The 15,833-nt window shown below is 33.7% G+C and overlaps 1 protein-coding gene across 5 annotated transcripts in view; it reads left to right on the top strand.

Annotated features, from left to right (window-relative positions):
- The window catches only part of RICTOR (RPTOR independent companion of MTOR complex 2), a 128,874-nt gene that overhangs the window by 58,042 nt on the left and 54,999 nt on the right, over positions 1-15,833 (top strand). For all 5 annotated transcript variants that reach the window (XR_013418309.1, XM_015139935.3, XM_015139926.3 and 2 more), the window contains exons 4-6: positions 6,571-6,635; positions 7,511-7,642; positions 13,428-13,491. Coding sequence is in view for 4 of the 5 variants with exons in the window: in XM_015139935.3 (XP_014995421.1) it covers positions 6,571-6,635; positions 7,511-7,642; positions 13,428-13,491 (261 nt within the window). In the remaining variant the exon portion in view is untranslated. The remainder of the gene's footprint in view (positions 1-6,570; positions 6,636-7,510; positions 7,643-13,427; positions 13,492-15,833) is intronic.

Genomic DNA, 15,833 nt, shown 5'->3' with positions numbered 1-15,833 from the left:
TGGGGACACAGAGCCAAACCATATCACATACAGAAAAAGCTAAAGAGATTAATGTTTACCTTAGGGTTTGGTTATGTAAATTAGGAGATAACTAGTAAGGTAGTCATCACAAGAAATTTGTATCAAAGTCATTCTTATAATATTTTGAGATCTATATGTGAACTCTTAGTGATTAACAGTAAAAGTATATTTCTTTGATAATCCAAAATTTAGAATTCTATTACTATCTTCTTTCTTATTCCCAATATATATGTGAATTTAGTTACACATAGAAAGTTTAATCACTGCTTGGGATAATTCTGATTCAAAAGGTTTTTCATTTAAGACTGATTAAAGCCCTCTTATACAATCCTGGAAACAACCTGAAAGCATTTAACCATTGTTGAATTCCATTTACTATCTCTGGAAAATAGGCACTAATTAATAACAAATATACTGTGTTTCTGCCATAATTGTTCTTTTTAGTTATTTATGATTTTCCAGTTTCCAGCTGATTCAGCATCTTTCTCAAAAATTTTTCTTGCAATTGAAATGCATCAACATTAATAATCAGAAAATGATACACCTCTATACACTTTTTAAATTGTGCATGTTTGTTTTTTAAGATTATAATACCTTCGAATTTTGTTTAACTTTTTCACTAAAACTGCTAACTCTAGGAAATGTTAAGTGGTAAATGGTCATATATTTTTCTGGTCTGAGAAGGTAGATAATTTGAAAATTAGGCCGAGCACGGTGGCTCAAGCATGTAATCCCAGCACTTTGGGAGGCCGAGACGGGCGGATCACGACGTCAGGAGATCGAGACCATCCTGGCTAACACGGTGAAAACCCGTCTCTACTAAAAAATACAAAAAACTAGCCGGGCGAGGTGGCGGGCGCTGAGTAGTCCCAGCTACTCGGGAGGCTGAGGCAGGAGAATGGCGTAAACCCGGGAGGCGGAGCTCGCAGTGAGCTGAGATCCGGCCACTGCACTCCAGCCCGGGCGACAGAGCGAGACTCCGTCTCAAAAAAAAAAAAAAAAAGAAAATTGTGTTCTCTGAATCTATAGTTTTCTACAAGGTTGGCAAGTATGAGAAACATAATGCAGGAAATGAGAGTCAAGTACACACTTACGGGAAAAAACAACCCTTTAAAGGACAAGACTTTGTATATTGGTAGAATTTTACAACCTTTCATTTTATTAACATTCACTGTTCCTGTAGCAGAAGAATGGAAATACTGCCTTTTTAAGCAGTTGAGTTGATATGTGTAAATTATAATTTAAGAAAGTGACATTTTTTCCCAGTTTAAAAGCACAATATTTTGTATGTTGATATAAACAAATTCTAACTTTAATTTTTCTATATTATTTATATTTGGATATTCCCAAGGATGAAGTAATCATAGCTAGTGACCATAGTTTTCTTTCTTATTCATGTATGGTACCACATAGTGATAATGCTAGTATTCTGAAATATGTGAGAAATCTTTAAAAATAATTATTTATTGTAAATAGTGAAAGTGCAGTTGTTTATGTTTTCATTCTTTGAAATGGGCAGTTTTTTAATGGTATATTTTTAGTTAGCAGTTCTGGAGAAAACAATAGTTAAATTTTCTTATTTGTTTTATGTATATATATAGCCAGGGTGCAGTTCTCCAGACTCTTGATGCCACATTTGAGGCTGGAGAAATGAAATAAGTTGGTAATATTCAGTTGTTTTTTTACTTCCCCTCATCCCCAACCCTGTGTAAATAATTTCAATATAGAATTGTAGTAATGTTTTTCACAGTGGGCTCTGGCCTCACGCTGGTTTGATCTGATTTCCAGCTTTACCACTTAATTACCTTTGTGGCCTTAGGAAGTCATATTAACCTCTCTAAGCCTCAGTTGTTTTCATGTACAGAAATACTACTAGGGTTGAGAAGATTAACAGTCAATAATTGTTACTTCTGTGTATATTCATCAATACTATATATAAAACTGTTCCTACATGGTGTGATACATGTTTAATTGTGAACATTTATAAAATACACAAAAATGCAGAGGAGAATAAATTATCTGTGATTCTGCTTTCTTTTTTGTTGTTAAATTTTTGGTGTTAAATTTTAATGTATACACTTTTTTTAAAAGTGTGTCTTTAAGAAATGTATCTTACGGAATCTTTTCCCTACTTAGCAGTAGATTATGCATATTTTTTCTTATATATTATTTTAATAGCCTCATAAAGTTCCTCCTTTACAAACATTTTATTTGTTTCTTTAATGTTGTAAATAATGTCATAAGCATCTTGTACTTGAACCTACTTTATATTAATAAAATAATTTAAAATACATAAATCTCCAAAAGTGGATCTTGATCTTAGTGCATCTTTCCAATTTAGTTTATAAGATATTTTCAGTTTTCAATCCCATTACCAATATATAATAATATTTAAAATAATATTTTGCAATATATCTAAAAACAATATTATAGTAATATACAATATTTTAAACTATTTTTTGAAATATTTACAATAATAAAATAATGTTATACAATAATATTTAAAAAAATATTTTGCCATTTTTGTGAGTTTTAAGTAGAACTTTGCAATTCATTTGAGTTGGGTTTTAGGATAAATGAATATATGTCATATTTATTTGTCAATTATATTTCTTCAGTAAAATCCTTGTACATTTTCTTTGCCTGTCCTTCTTTGCGGTCCTGAGAAGTCTTTCCTCAATTTGTTTCAATATAAGGATCTGTATTAGTTTGCTAGGTGAAGATGGAATGCTATGAGCTGAATTGTGTCTCGTCAAAATTTGTGTGTTGAATTTCTAACCTCCAATACCTCAGAATGTGACTGTATTTGGAGATAGGGCCTTTGAAAAGGGTAATTAAGGAAAAATGCGGTCATATGGGTGGGTGGGCCTAATCCAGTATAACCTCTTAAAAAAGTGTAGATTAGGAGACAGACATACACATAGGAAGATACAGAAAATAGTCATATGTAAGGCAAGGAGAGAGACTTTGAAAAAAACAACCCTGCCAACACCTTGATCTTAGACTTCTGGCCTCCAGAGTTATGAAGAAGTAAATTTCTGTTGTTTAAGCCACCCAGTCTGTGATATATGTTATAGTAGCCCTAGCAAACTACATACAGTGCCTTAACCTTTTTCTTACTGTACTTGTTGTAAATATTTTTTACTAACACATTATGTCACTTTTAATTTTAGGTATATGGTTGGTTTTTTAGAGGTATAGAAGTTTTATCTCAAAACTTAGAAATTTTTATGTTATTGTTTTAAATATGTATGTATAAAAATGCATTCTTTTAAATTTTTAACTACTTGCAATACTGTACAAGACAGTAAAAACAAAAGAAAAACATTATTTATACTCTTTGAAAGTCTGAAGCCTCTTTGTTCGTCATATCAAAATTTTAAGGAATACCAGTATTGTAATAGCAGTGTTGCAATATCTGATAGCAGCTATTCTGGTCCTGTCTCCTATCCTATTGTATTTGGGACCTACTCCCCTCCGCTTTTTTCCTGTAAAGAAAAAATTGGACAGGAAATTTTTATAGTTATCCTACCAACAGGGTAGTAAACTTCTATGATCAACTTTTTCTTAGGGTCCATTCTTCTCATAGATGTGATGTGATATGTTGATCACTTTGGTTGCTTTATACTGTATGGTTACAGTGTTTATAACTTCATACTGAGAAAGAATATTATTAGCACTTTGGAGACCCTTCTTGGTCTTCAGTGTTAAATACATGATTTATCTTCTCTTTAATCCATTTCAGTTAGCCCCAATAAATCAATTAAGGACATTAGACATAACTTTTAGGTAAAAGTCAATTCTCCAAACTCATACCTAGATTAAACAGGCATATATTCATCCAGGTGGGATCCATATAGCTAGTATTAGACCACCGCTCTCAATGAAAACTAGGAAAACCTGTTTGAAGGCAGCAGGCAGCTGCTCGGGCAACAATAAGTGCAGATGCCAACCTTTCAGAAAAGGGAGAATCTTGTACAAGTAAGCTGCTTCAACAACTTTTTCCCAGGGGACACTTGCTGATGTTAAGTGTGGGCAGGAAACAGGATTCAGGCGTTAGGCCCAGGAATACTGTTGCTGAAAGACAAAGAAAACAGCACAGAGGTTTTGGTGGAGTCCTAGGTGCATCAAGCGTGAGGAGATTCTCCCCTCAATTCAGTTGTTTAATCCTGGGGCTACCTGGGATGAGAAACTTAAAACCTAAGTGGAAAATCTTTGAAAATCAGGAATGGAGTTTGCAAAACAAAAATTAAATTTTTCATCTGCCTTGTACGAGGTTTCTTAACAATAGGCTTTCAGTTGAAACTTCAGGTGGCAAGCAGAAAGCAGAGGTAGGCCTGGTCTTACCAGGACAACCCCCTAATGTGGACTCAACACCATCTAGTGGCTTAACAGAAAGAAGGCTGAACCTTCTGTGGAGACAGATAACACCATCAAATCTTTGCAAGTTTTTAGATACAATCAAAGACTGAGGAGCCACCAAAGGACAGGATTACATGACTGAAAGGGAAAACAGCTAATAACGGATCCAGAGATGATCCACATCATTCAGGTGTATTAGATGAAACCTACTTTCAGTAACAACTATGTCATGAACATAGAGGATGTATGGAAGAAATTGATGTGAAATGAAGAATTTCATTAGCACATTGGAATGACTAAAAAGATTAAATGGAAATTCAAGAAGAGAATAATACAGTATCTAAATTTAAAAACTCATTAGATACATGTAATAGATGATTAGACACATCAGAAAACAGGTTATAGAAAATATTCAGCTGAAGCATTGAGATAAAAGAAAATGGAAAAAAACAAAAGAGGATTTACAGATTTGTGATACACATGAAAAGATCTGGCATACATTTAATTGAATTACCAGAAGGAGAGTTTGGACAGAAGTAGTTTTGAAAATATATTGTATAGAATTTTTCAAAACTGCAGAAATAGATCAGCCCAGAGATTTAGGAAGTTTTGTTTACCCTAAGCAGAATAGCTACAAAGGAAACCACACCTAGAAACATTGTAATAAGATTGCTGGAAACCAAAGCTAAGGAAAGATGTCTTAAAAATAGAGTCTGAGAGGCTGGGCGCTGTGACTCATGCCCGTAATCCCAGCACTTTGGGAGACCGAGGCAGGCGGATCACTTGAGGTCAGGAGTTCGAGACCAGACTGACCAACATGGAGAAACCCTGTCTCTACTAATAATACAAAATTAGCCAGGCTTGGTGGCATGCCTGTAATCCCAGCTACTAGGGAGGCTGAGGCAGGAGAATCGCGTGAACGAGGGAGAGGGAGGTTGTGGTAGCCAAAGGGTGCGGTGAGCCGAGATTGCGCCATTGCACTCCAGTCTGGGCAACAAGAGCGAAACTCCGTCTTAAAAAAAAAGGAGTCTGAGAGGCCCAGTGCGGTGGCTCATGCCTGTAGTCCCAGCTCTTTGGGAAGCTTAGGCAGGCAGGTCACCTAAGGTCAGGAGTTCGAGACCAGCCTGGCCAACATGGCGAAACTCCGTCTGTACTAAAAATACAAAAATTAGCCGGGCGTGGTGGCGGACACCTGTAATCCCAGCTACTCCGAAGGCTGAGGTAGGAGAATCGCTTGAACCTGGGAGGCAGAGCTTGCAGTGAGCTCATATCGCGCCACTGCACTCCAGCTTGGGTGACGGAGTGAGACTCCGTCTCAAAAAAAAAAAAAAAAAAAAAAAGAGTCTGAGAAATAAATGACATTCAAAAGAGTCAGCAATGACTCTGATGGCAGACTTCACAACTGAAACAATGGAAGCCATCTTGAAACTGTTGGAGGAAAATAGCAGCTAACCTAAAATTCTAAATATCCAGCAAAATATTCTTCAAACTTGAATGTAAAAAAAAAAAAATCATTTCCAGAGAAATAAAAAACAAGAAAATCATTACCAGCAACCTGGTCTAAAATTAAATCAAAACACTAACAAAACAAGTCAACAGCAACAACAGAGTTCTTCAGGTAGAAGGAAGATATCCCATTAAGGAACCGTTAAAATGATGAATAATAAAAAGGGCAAATATATGAATAAATATAAATTGATATTGACTGTTCAATTGATAAATACTGTTCAAAAACAGTAATACAGTATAGTTTTTAAAAGATAGAAAAAACAATTGTAAAGTGAAATGTGAGGGGAGAAAGTAAAATTAAAGTGTGAGATTCTGGCATTATTGAGGACATTGTGAAGTGATACTTTTTGTTAGATGAGTCAACAATGCATGTTGTAATCTTAGTAGTAGCCACTAAAAGAACCATTTTTAAAACAGTAAATTATTGAGAAGGAAAATGGAATAATAGAAAACAAATGAGTTTAAAAGGCAGGAAAGATAAAAGATTAAAGAAACTTAAAACTGGCAGAGCAAATGAGAAATAGTAAGATGATATAAATAAAGCTGCCTATTTGAACAGTAGAATCATAGTTTTCAAAATATTCCATAAAAATACCTTATTTTGCAGTGTAAACATATAATGTATATAAATATGTAAAAATATACAACACATACATACTTGTTTTGTTTTTCTGACAGCTTCTTTGTGATATTGGCCACAGTGAAGAAAAACTGGGCTTTAACTATGAGGATATCATAATTTGGTAAGTGTAGTTCATTTCCCTCTCCCATCCCTTCCAGATTTTAGTAATTTTAATTTTAGTAATTTTAAACTAGAAATAGAATAATACAGCACCTCATATTTGATTTCATAGAAACAGTTGCTTGAACATTAGAAAAATTTAAGAGCTACAGTAGTTTTATTTTTGTGAGTCTTTGTGATATTTTCTAATTACTAAATATGGGGAACCAAAGTGAATGTTCAAAAATACCTGGACTTCTATAATTTAAACTTTTAAATTAAATCTGAAATTTGCAGACTAAATTTCTCATATTATTCCCAGGAACAAGAGGAACCTATAACTCTAGGTCTTACCTAAGAGAAAGTGGTGCTTACAACAGACTTGATTTGCCCATGCACACTAGTAGAGGCATGTTATATGGTTTTATAACTATCTTTTAGGTACTCTTAGGAATTAAAATTGATATGAAAGGTCTGTGCCTGCTATTGGTGTAAATTATTTTTATCATTGATTTAAACCAATGATTTTTGGGAGAGGTATGGAACAGGTAGCCAGAGAGAGGATATTTGATTGTAGAGACACAAATGGTATAGCTTGAAAAAGTTGTATTTAATTTTCCATTGTTTATATAAAATAAAGAACAGAAGGTAAGAACTCAGTAACATTTTCTTGATTGGCAAGAATGTACTAAGGAGGCACAGATTTAAAAAAGCAACACTAAGTGAAATTGTATGGGTTGGAGTGAATAATTTTTATATATGTAGAATGCTCTTAGATAGAATTCCGTTCATGACTAGAATTTTTGCGTATTTTGGCTGAGGAATAATTTGGTAATATAATTTTGTGTGTATTTGAAACCGTGCAGCAAAACTTCTATTTTGTTTGTTTTCATACAGTTTGCGGTTAGCTTTATTAAATGAAGCAAAAGAAGTGCGAGCAGCAGGGCTACGAGCGCTTCGATATCTCATCCAAGACTCCAGTATTCTCCAGAAGGTGCTGAAATTGAAAGTGGACTATTTAATAGCTAGGTAAATTTCCTAGAGTTGTTTATATGTTTTTGAAATTTTGTGTTGAGTTTTTAGCACGTCTACCATAAAGTGTACAGATTTTTACTGTAGTATAACCTTGATGCGTTTTGCATACACACACACACACACACACACACCCCCCAAGTAACAAGATTTAGATCATTTTCAGCATCCCAGTAAAGCTCTGTTATACACTGCAATCAGTTGTAAACATTATTCTAACTTTTCCCATTGCACACTAGTTTTTCCTCTTCTTGAGCATTGTGTTGGACGTATACAGTAATTACTCTTTTTTTCTCATTATTATCTTTGAGATTCATCTATGTTTTTTTGTTTTGTTTTTGTTTTTTCTTGCTGTGTAACATTTCATTTTATAAATAGACCACAATTTATTCCATTCTGTTGAAGCTTTTCTGGGTTGTTTTCAGTGTTTGACTATGGAATAAAGTTGCCCTGAATATTCTTGTAGAAGGCTGCAAGAATATTCTTATAGAAGAAGAAATACACTCATTTCTCTTATGTATATGTAGAACTAGAATTTCTGGGTTATAAGATACATGTATGTTTAGCTTTAGTAGATATTGCTGAAGAGTTTGCTAAATGATTGCACTGATTATACGTCTACTATTATGTATAGGAGTTTCAGTCTCCCCGTATCCTCATCAACACTTGATATTTTCAGTTTTTGGTTATATCGTTTCTTGTGTGGTTTTCATTGTGGGGTCTCATTGTGGTTTTAACTTGTGTTCCCTGATGAGTGATGATGTTAAGCACTTTTCATTTGCTGGTTGAAAGTTTGGGTATCCTATCTTTTACTCATTTGTAAATTGGATTATCTTTCTTGTTATGTAGGAATTCTTGATATCTTCTGGATATGAGTCTTTACAGATGTATGTATTGAAAATGTCTTCTTTCAGTTCGCCCTGCCTTTGCTTTGCCTCTGCCTTGCCTCTTCACTCTTTTAATGGGTCTTTGATGAACAAAAGTTCATAATTAGTGAAATCCAGAATGCTTTTTGGTCTATTTGGAAGAGATCTATGTTTTCTTTTAAAGGTTTTATTCCTTTATACGTGTTTAAGTCTTTGAACCATCTTACTTGATTTGATCTCATTTGATGGTTGTGTAAGGTATGAGATAGATGGCGAGTCATGATTCATTTTTATCTTTGTGAATATCCAATAAAATTAGCACCTTTTATTGAAAACATTTTCATTTCACGTCTAGATTTGTGTCACCTTTTGTTGTAAATCAGGTAGTTCAGTAGCAATCTATTGTTGGGTTCTCTATCCTCTCTAGTTGGTATATTTGTCCTTGCACCGGTTTCTCAACTGTTTTAACTACTGCAGTTCTATAATATGTCTTGATACCTGTTAATGTGAGTCTAATTTTGTTTCTTCAAGACTATTTTGACTAATCTGGGTTCTGCATTTTCATATAAGTTTTAGAATAAGATAGTCCATATCCACACAACTTGCTGGGATTTTAGTAGGGATTGCATTAATGCTGTAGATCAATTTGGGGTAAATTTACATCTTATTATTGAATTTTCTAAATTTTATTTATTGGAGACTTTGATTTCTGTCAACAGTATTTAGTAGTGTGTGTTTGTTTTTTGCAGAGGTCCTGAACATATTTATTCAGTTTATTCTAAGATATTTTTATGATAGTATTAATGTAATTTAAAACTTATTCTTTTCTGTTTTTGTTACTAATATACAAAAAAATTGAGGGGAGATATTGACCTCTTATTTAGCAATCTTGCCAAATTCACTTTTCAGTTCTGGTTGTTTTTAGATTACTTTGGATTTTCTATGTGTATAAGCATTAATTATAGATGATGTCCATTTTATATCTTCCTTTCCAATCTTTATCTTTTTCTTACCTTACAACATGAGTTAGAATATTGCACTGAATAGGAATGATACTAATGGACAAGTTTGTTTTGATCTTGAACTCAGGTGAAGAGCATTCAGTATTTCACCATTATTTATACTTTCTATAAGCTATTACTAGATTTTCTTTATATTCCTAGTTTGCATTCTTTAAATAAACACCACTATTTGTGATATATTGCCCTTTTCATATATAACTTAATATCCTTTGCTAATATTTTATAGATGTTTGCACCTATGTTCATGAAAGGTATTGACCTTTATTTTTCCATTCATCTGAAGTCTGTCTGGTTTTAGTATTGGGAGTATGTATGTTTGTTTTATAAAACAACTAGGGAAATGTGGCCTTGTTTTCATTTTACTTGGAAAATATATGTAAGATATGTTTGTTTGTTTGTTTGTTTTGTCCTACATGATTATAATTCATTAATGGATCTCTCTGGCTGGGTTTCTTTTTCAGCCTGTTATAAAATTATATAGACTCAATTATTTTTCACCTATATAGTACTTTCTGACTTTTCTTTTTCTTGTTTCAGATTTTGAAGCTTTGTTGTTACTTCATGTTTAGAAGTGCTAAATCTTCATGTTGGGCTTAATCCTTTTATAATTATAAAATAACCCTCTTTATTCCTAGTAATACTTCTTTTATGAGTGTTCCTGTAATCTAATAATACATTACCACCTTTCTTTTGCCTAGTGTTTGCATGGTATACCTTTTACCATCCTTTTACTTTCTTTTTTGGTTTTTACATTTAAGTGTCTCCCCTGTAAATATATCGTTTTTTCTTTTTTTAATATCTGGTTTGACCAACTTTGTCTTCTTACTGGAGTATTTAGACTATTTATGTCTAGTGGTTTATTATGTGCATGATTTATGGACTTTGTCTAATGTAATTATTTGTGTGTATTTATGAGTTTGTTGTCTCATTACTAGCTTCCTAATACTTGAATTTGTTTGCTATGTGCATGATTTATGGACTTTGTCTAATGTAATTATTTGTGTGTATTTGAGTTTGTTGTCTCATTACTAGCTTCCTAATACTTGAATTTGTTTGCTATCTTGGTATTTCTATTCTATTTGTCACGTATGTTCTTTGTTCTTGTATTTCTCATTTTCTTTGCTTCATTTGAAATAACAGTTTTTTTCCTCTTTTAGTGTCTTGGCTATGAAGTCTTTCCTTCTTTTTAGTAGTTATCCTAGAGATTGGAACATATATCCTTGATATATTTAGTTCTGCTAGTCATCTTTTGTCTGTAAATCCCTCTATTTTGCCTTCATGTTCAAAGGCTGTTTTCATTACCACTTATTTATTTTTTAGTGCTTCGGTTATTGTCTTCTGGATTTCTTTTTCTTCTTAATTTCTTTTCTTTTCTCTTTTTTTTTAATAACAGTTGAACAATAAGTAGCTTCTCTTTCTTGTTATGTAGGAATTCTTGACGTCTTTGAGATTCTTTCAGACGTATCTTTTTACCTCTGGCTGCTTTAAAGATTTTTTTTTTTACTCTGTTGTATATTCTGCCCTATTGACTGGTACTCCATCTATACACATGTTGGTTCTTTTTACTGTCCCACGTTTCTGATGCCGTTACTGTATTTTTCAACCTTTTGTTGTGGTTAATCTTTGTATTTCAGTGTGCTTACTTTTCTACTTACCTGTTTATTAAAAACCTTTCATCCTGCTAGTACATGACTGATGAATTCTTAATTTCAGTTATTATTTTATTTATTTTAGGGTTTTTTTCCCCCCTGTTTGTTTGAGATGGAGTCTTGCTCTGTCGCCTAGGCTGGCGTGCAGTGGCGCTGATCTCAGCTCATTGCAACCTCCCTCTTCTGGGTTCAAGTGATTCTCCTGCCTCAGCCTCCCGAGTAGCTGGGACTACCGGTGCGCACCACCACGCCTGGCTAATTTTTTTCTATTTTAGTAGAGACAGGGTTGCACTGTGTTGCCCAGGCTGATCTCGAACTCCTGAGCTCCAGCAGTCCACCCGCCTCGCCCTCCCAAAGTGCTAGGATCACAGGCCTGAGCCACCGTGCCTGGCCTATTTTAGTTTTATTTAAAGAGTTCAGGTCTCTGCTTTATTTCTTCATCTTTTCTTCTATTTTCTTTAGCATATTAACCACCGTTATTTTGAAGTCCCCTCTGACAACTCCAATATGTGAATCACCTGTATTCTATTTGTAGTGCCATTTTCTTTTCTTAGTTTTTGGTTCTTGGCCCTTTGTTTTAAACCATGCCTCATATTGTCTGATAGAATGGTGAACATCGGTATTCAAAATTGTTGGGGCTGGGCTTGGTGGCTCATGCCTGTAATCCCAGCATTTTGGGAGGCCAAGGCGGGGCAGATCACTTGAGGCCAGGAGTTCGAGACCAGCCTGGCCAACGTGTGACGAAACCCCGACTCTATTAAGAAAACAAAAATTAGCCAGGCACGGTGGCACGCGCCTGTAATCCCGGCTACTTAGGAGGCCGAGGCACCAGCTCTGTCTCAAAAACAAAAAATCCAAACAAAAAAACAATAATTATTGTCTCAGGATCATGTTATTTGCATTTTAAGAGAATTAAGTTTTGTTCTAGAATGTTGGCTTATTACACTGATTCTGTTAAAGTTTGGTTTTAGATTTGCCTTTGCTCCTAGAAGTGGCTATTTAGGATCTCAGAGTGGATATATTGAGCAGAATCTTTTCACCTTAACCAGTCTTTAACCCTAACCTATTTCTTAGAGTACTGTGTTTCTGCTGAAATCTATACTCTGTTCCTTTGTTTCTTAGAGTGTAATTCTGCTTTTGCACAATGTAGATGTTGACAAGTGTTTTAGAGAGCACTGCATGCAGATTTTAGCTCATTTTCTTCTGTTTTCTTCTCTCAGGGATTTTACCCCTCAAGTCCCAGCTACTTTGGCTGCCCTGATGTTAAACCTCTGTCTTTTCAGGACAGCCTGATTTCTGCTTTCTGTTAGAACTCTGCCCATGAGGCCAGGGATTGACATTGATAAATGCACCCAGGGAACAAATGTGGTTGAATGTGGAGCTCCCTGTGCTTCTTTTTTCAGAGATTATTCTTCATTGCCCTTTTAACAGTTGTTTTATACTGTAAAGTATTTGTTTTTTTTTTTTAAACCTTTATGGTTGTTTTTGGCAAGACAGTCAGAACCTCCCATCTCTGTCATGACCAGGAATGGAATTCTAAGTCCATTTGTATTTTAATAGAATTGCCTTAGATTAATTGTATTCAGATAGAAGAAATGCTTTTTGAATCGCAGACTATCTATATATAAAGCATTGATTAGAATAATGAACTGTCTAAATAAAAATGCTCCTACATAAACAAAAGACTTTCAAAATTGGATAATTTAACACATTTTACAAAGAAATGTCAGTTTGGTGGTATTTGTTTGGACATCAATATTTGAAGTGAATTCAGAATTCAAATTATATTTTGGTGAGATAGAATTTTTATGGATAGTGCCTAATTTAGTTTAAGCCCCGGTCAAAATTGCAATTAAATGAAAAGAGCCTTGAACTATTTTTCCTTTACAATTTTTATAAAATGTCTGAATTTATCAGAGAAAAGTGAATTTTTTTAGTAGACTTTTAATACTTTGTTTATTGTTCTTTCTCTATAAATAGATGTAGTCTTATCTTATAAATTACTTACTATACTGTTCTTTCATGAGGTTTTAAAAGAAAAAATTGGTCTTTTAATTGACAGATATTTATCACTAGAGATGTATGCGTTAATTAAATAAATATATGTTGGTACTGAGAAATCATATACCAAAACTTTAATATACCATATTGACATGGTGAAAATGGGTTTCATCAAGCAGTATTATGATACAAAAAGTTGTTTAATAGAATTTTATCAATGATTAATATTTTGTGTATTGTTTAGGTGCATTGACATACAACAGAGCAACGAGGTAGAGAGGACACAAGCACTTCGATTAGTCAGAAAGGTATGCTCTATGTGTGAGAGTAAAAGGCAAATTTATGGTTTTTATGTTAATATTTACATTTTTAGATTAGACTGTTTTATGAAATCTTGATTAAGATTAAAGACTAAACTTTTATTAAACATTTTTATTAAAGTTATATATTAAATAAATTCATTAAACTTTGAGGTAAACAAATATTTTGTGGAATTATTCTATGTGATTGGGTATAGCTAGAACAATATTTCTTATAAAATGTTTATTGTGAAGAATATTTCTTCCTTTAATAGACATGTAAATGTAGTTACCGCTTTGATAAGTTACTGAAGAAAGAGGATTACTTGCTCCCCATCCTAATTTTCTCTTTATTGCATACTTAGAGTTTATAGTATTAAATGGAAGTCACAAATAGTTAGAAGTTCATTGTTTTAAAGGTGAATTTGGATACAGTCTGTGGGCAGTTGCAATAAACAATTCAGGCCCTTATACAGGATAAAAGGTCACAGCCTAAACTCCACAAGAGAGGGTGTTAAGGACAATCCATAATGCTTCTCATGAGAGGCCTTCAGGGAATGCTTTGTTGTTTTACTTGATAACCCTAATGGTGGAAGAAGAAAGTGAACTGAGAGTAAATTTGGTTGGGACACAGCCTGAGTGAGACAAGTATCCCTCATATTTCATCTTAATGTTCATGAATCATGAAGTATATGTTCATTTGCATAAAAAATCTAAAAATATTTACCAGTTGAATTTTTTAGTTCTTTTTTCCCTCTTCCTATCTTTCAATTCCATACAGGTTCCAAAATGGTGTACTGTTCAGTTTCTGTGTTAGCTAGGGTTCCCTCTTTTTCACTTTTCTTACAATTGTCTACCTTTTGGTTAGTAATAGTACTCACAGGTGAACAAGTAAATGGATGAATTAAGTCTTAAAAGAAGTTTGAAATTCTACTAAGAATGATACTGGAGATAGATTAGGAGACTTGAACTGTTACACTAGGATTGTAATTTGACTTTTCAAATTCAGATTTTAAAAATGTATGGTTTTTATTTATACAATTCTTCCTTCTTCCATGACTGAGAATTCAGGATGAAACAAAATTTGTTTCTGAAGAACCTAGAACAATTTTTTCGTTATTTGGGTTATGTATGTCAGTATTTGTAATATTAGGAACTAAAATATATATTAATATATTTAAAATAATAAACACATTAAATACAAACATAAATAACATTTTTATGAAAACCATATTTTATTTTATTTTTTCAATAATTTTTGGGGTGCAGGTGGTTTTTGGTTACATGGAGACGTTTAGTGGTGATTGAGATTTTTGTGCCCCTGTCACCCAAGCAGTGTACACTGTACCCCATATGTAATCTTTTTATCCCTCACCTCCTCCCAAACTCCCCCCACCTCCAGTCCCCAAAGTTCGTTATATCATTCATATGCCTTTGCGTCCTCATAGTTTAGCTCCCACTTAGAAGCAGGGAACATACAATATTTGGTTTTCCATTCCTGAGTTAATTTGACTTAGCGTAATGGCCTCCGGCTCCATCCAAGTTGCTTCAAAAGACATTATTTCAATTGTTTATGGCTGAGTAATATTCCATAGTGTATAATACCACATTTTCTTTATCCACTCATTGGTTGATGGGCACTTTGGAATGACTATATTTTCCAAAAAATAATGAGAAGAGGGCTGTTGTTTCAGAGTTTTGCAACTCTCTTTAATTTTATCTTGATACACAAGTCATTTGGATTATCATATTTGCTTCTGCATTCAGTCTGTTTTAATAACACATGCGGTGGAGCCCCTGTAAAACTTTAGTACACACTTCTGAGAAGATCAGAGTGAAAGGGACAAATGATATTTTTGTATTGCTATGCAGAATCTCTGAAAATATCTTAAGGACCCTCAGAATTTCCTGGTCTACACTTTGAGCATCACCGCTGTAGAGACTGCTGTCAGAAGAGAAGACAATTTCAAATGGATTCAGACAATTAAATTCAATTTTGGATATTTTAGTAAATGTTTTACTTCAATTTTGTATTTTTGCAAAAGTTAAAATTTAAAGTAGCTCAGGTTTTAATTGCTCAAAAATAATTTAATAGCAGCATAACAAAAATATCATTTCATTTGGTTGTCTTCTGAGATGCAGAGTAGTTGACTCACATACCATTTGTGAATCCTAGAACAGGAAAATTGCTGATATTTGGTGGTGGAATATAGAATCAGAGGAAGAATTGTGGCACAGGACTTTTCCTTGGTTTACACTAAAAGAATTAGAGTGAGAGCACATTTGCCAAACGAACAGTGGCCTCTATTGGCCAGAGAAGCTATAATTTCATTAGTGCTTTTAGCATCTGA

Source organism: Macaca mulatta, chromosome 6, assembly GCF_049350105.2.
Source record: "Macaca mulatta isolate MMU2019108-1 chromosome 6, T2T-MMU8v2.0, whole genome shotgun sequence".
NCBI classification, from domain to species: domain Eukaryota; kingdom Metazoa; phylum Chordata; class Mammalia; order Primates; family Cercopithecidae; genus Macaca; species Macaca mulatta.
The sequence above is the reverse complement of the archived record's forward strand: the minus strand, read 5'-3'. Positions and strand labels throughout refer to the sequence as shown.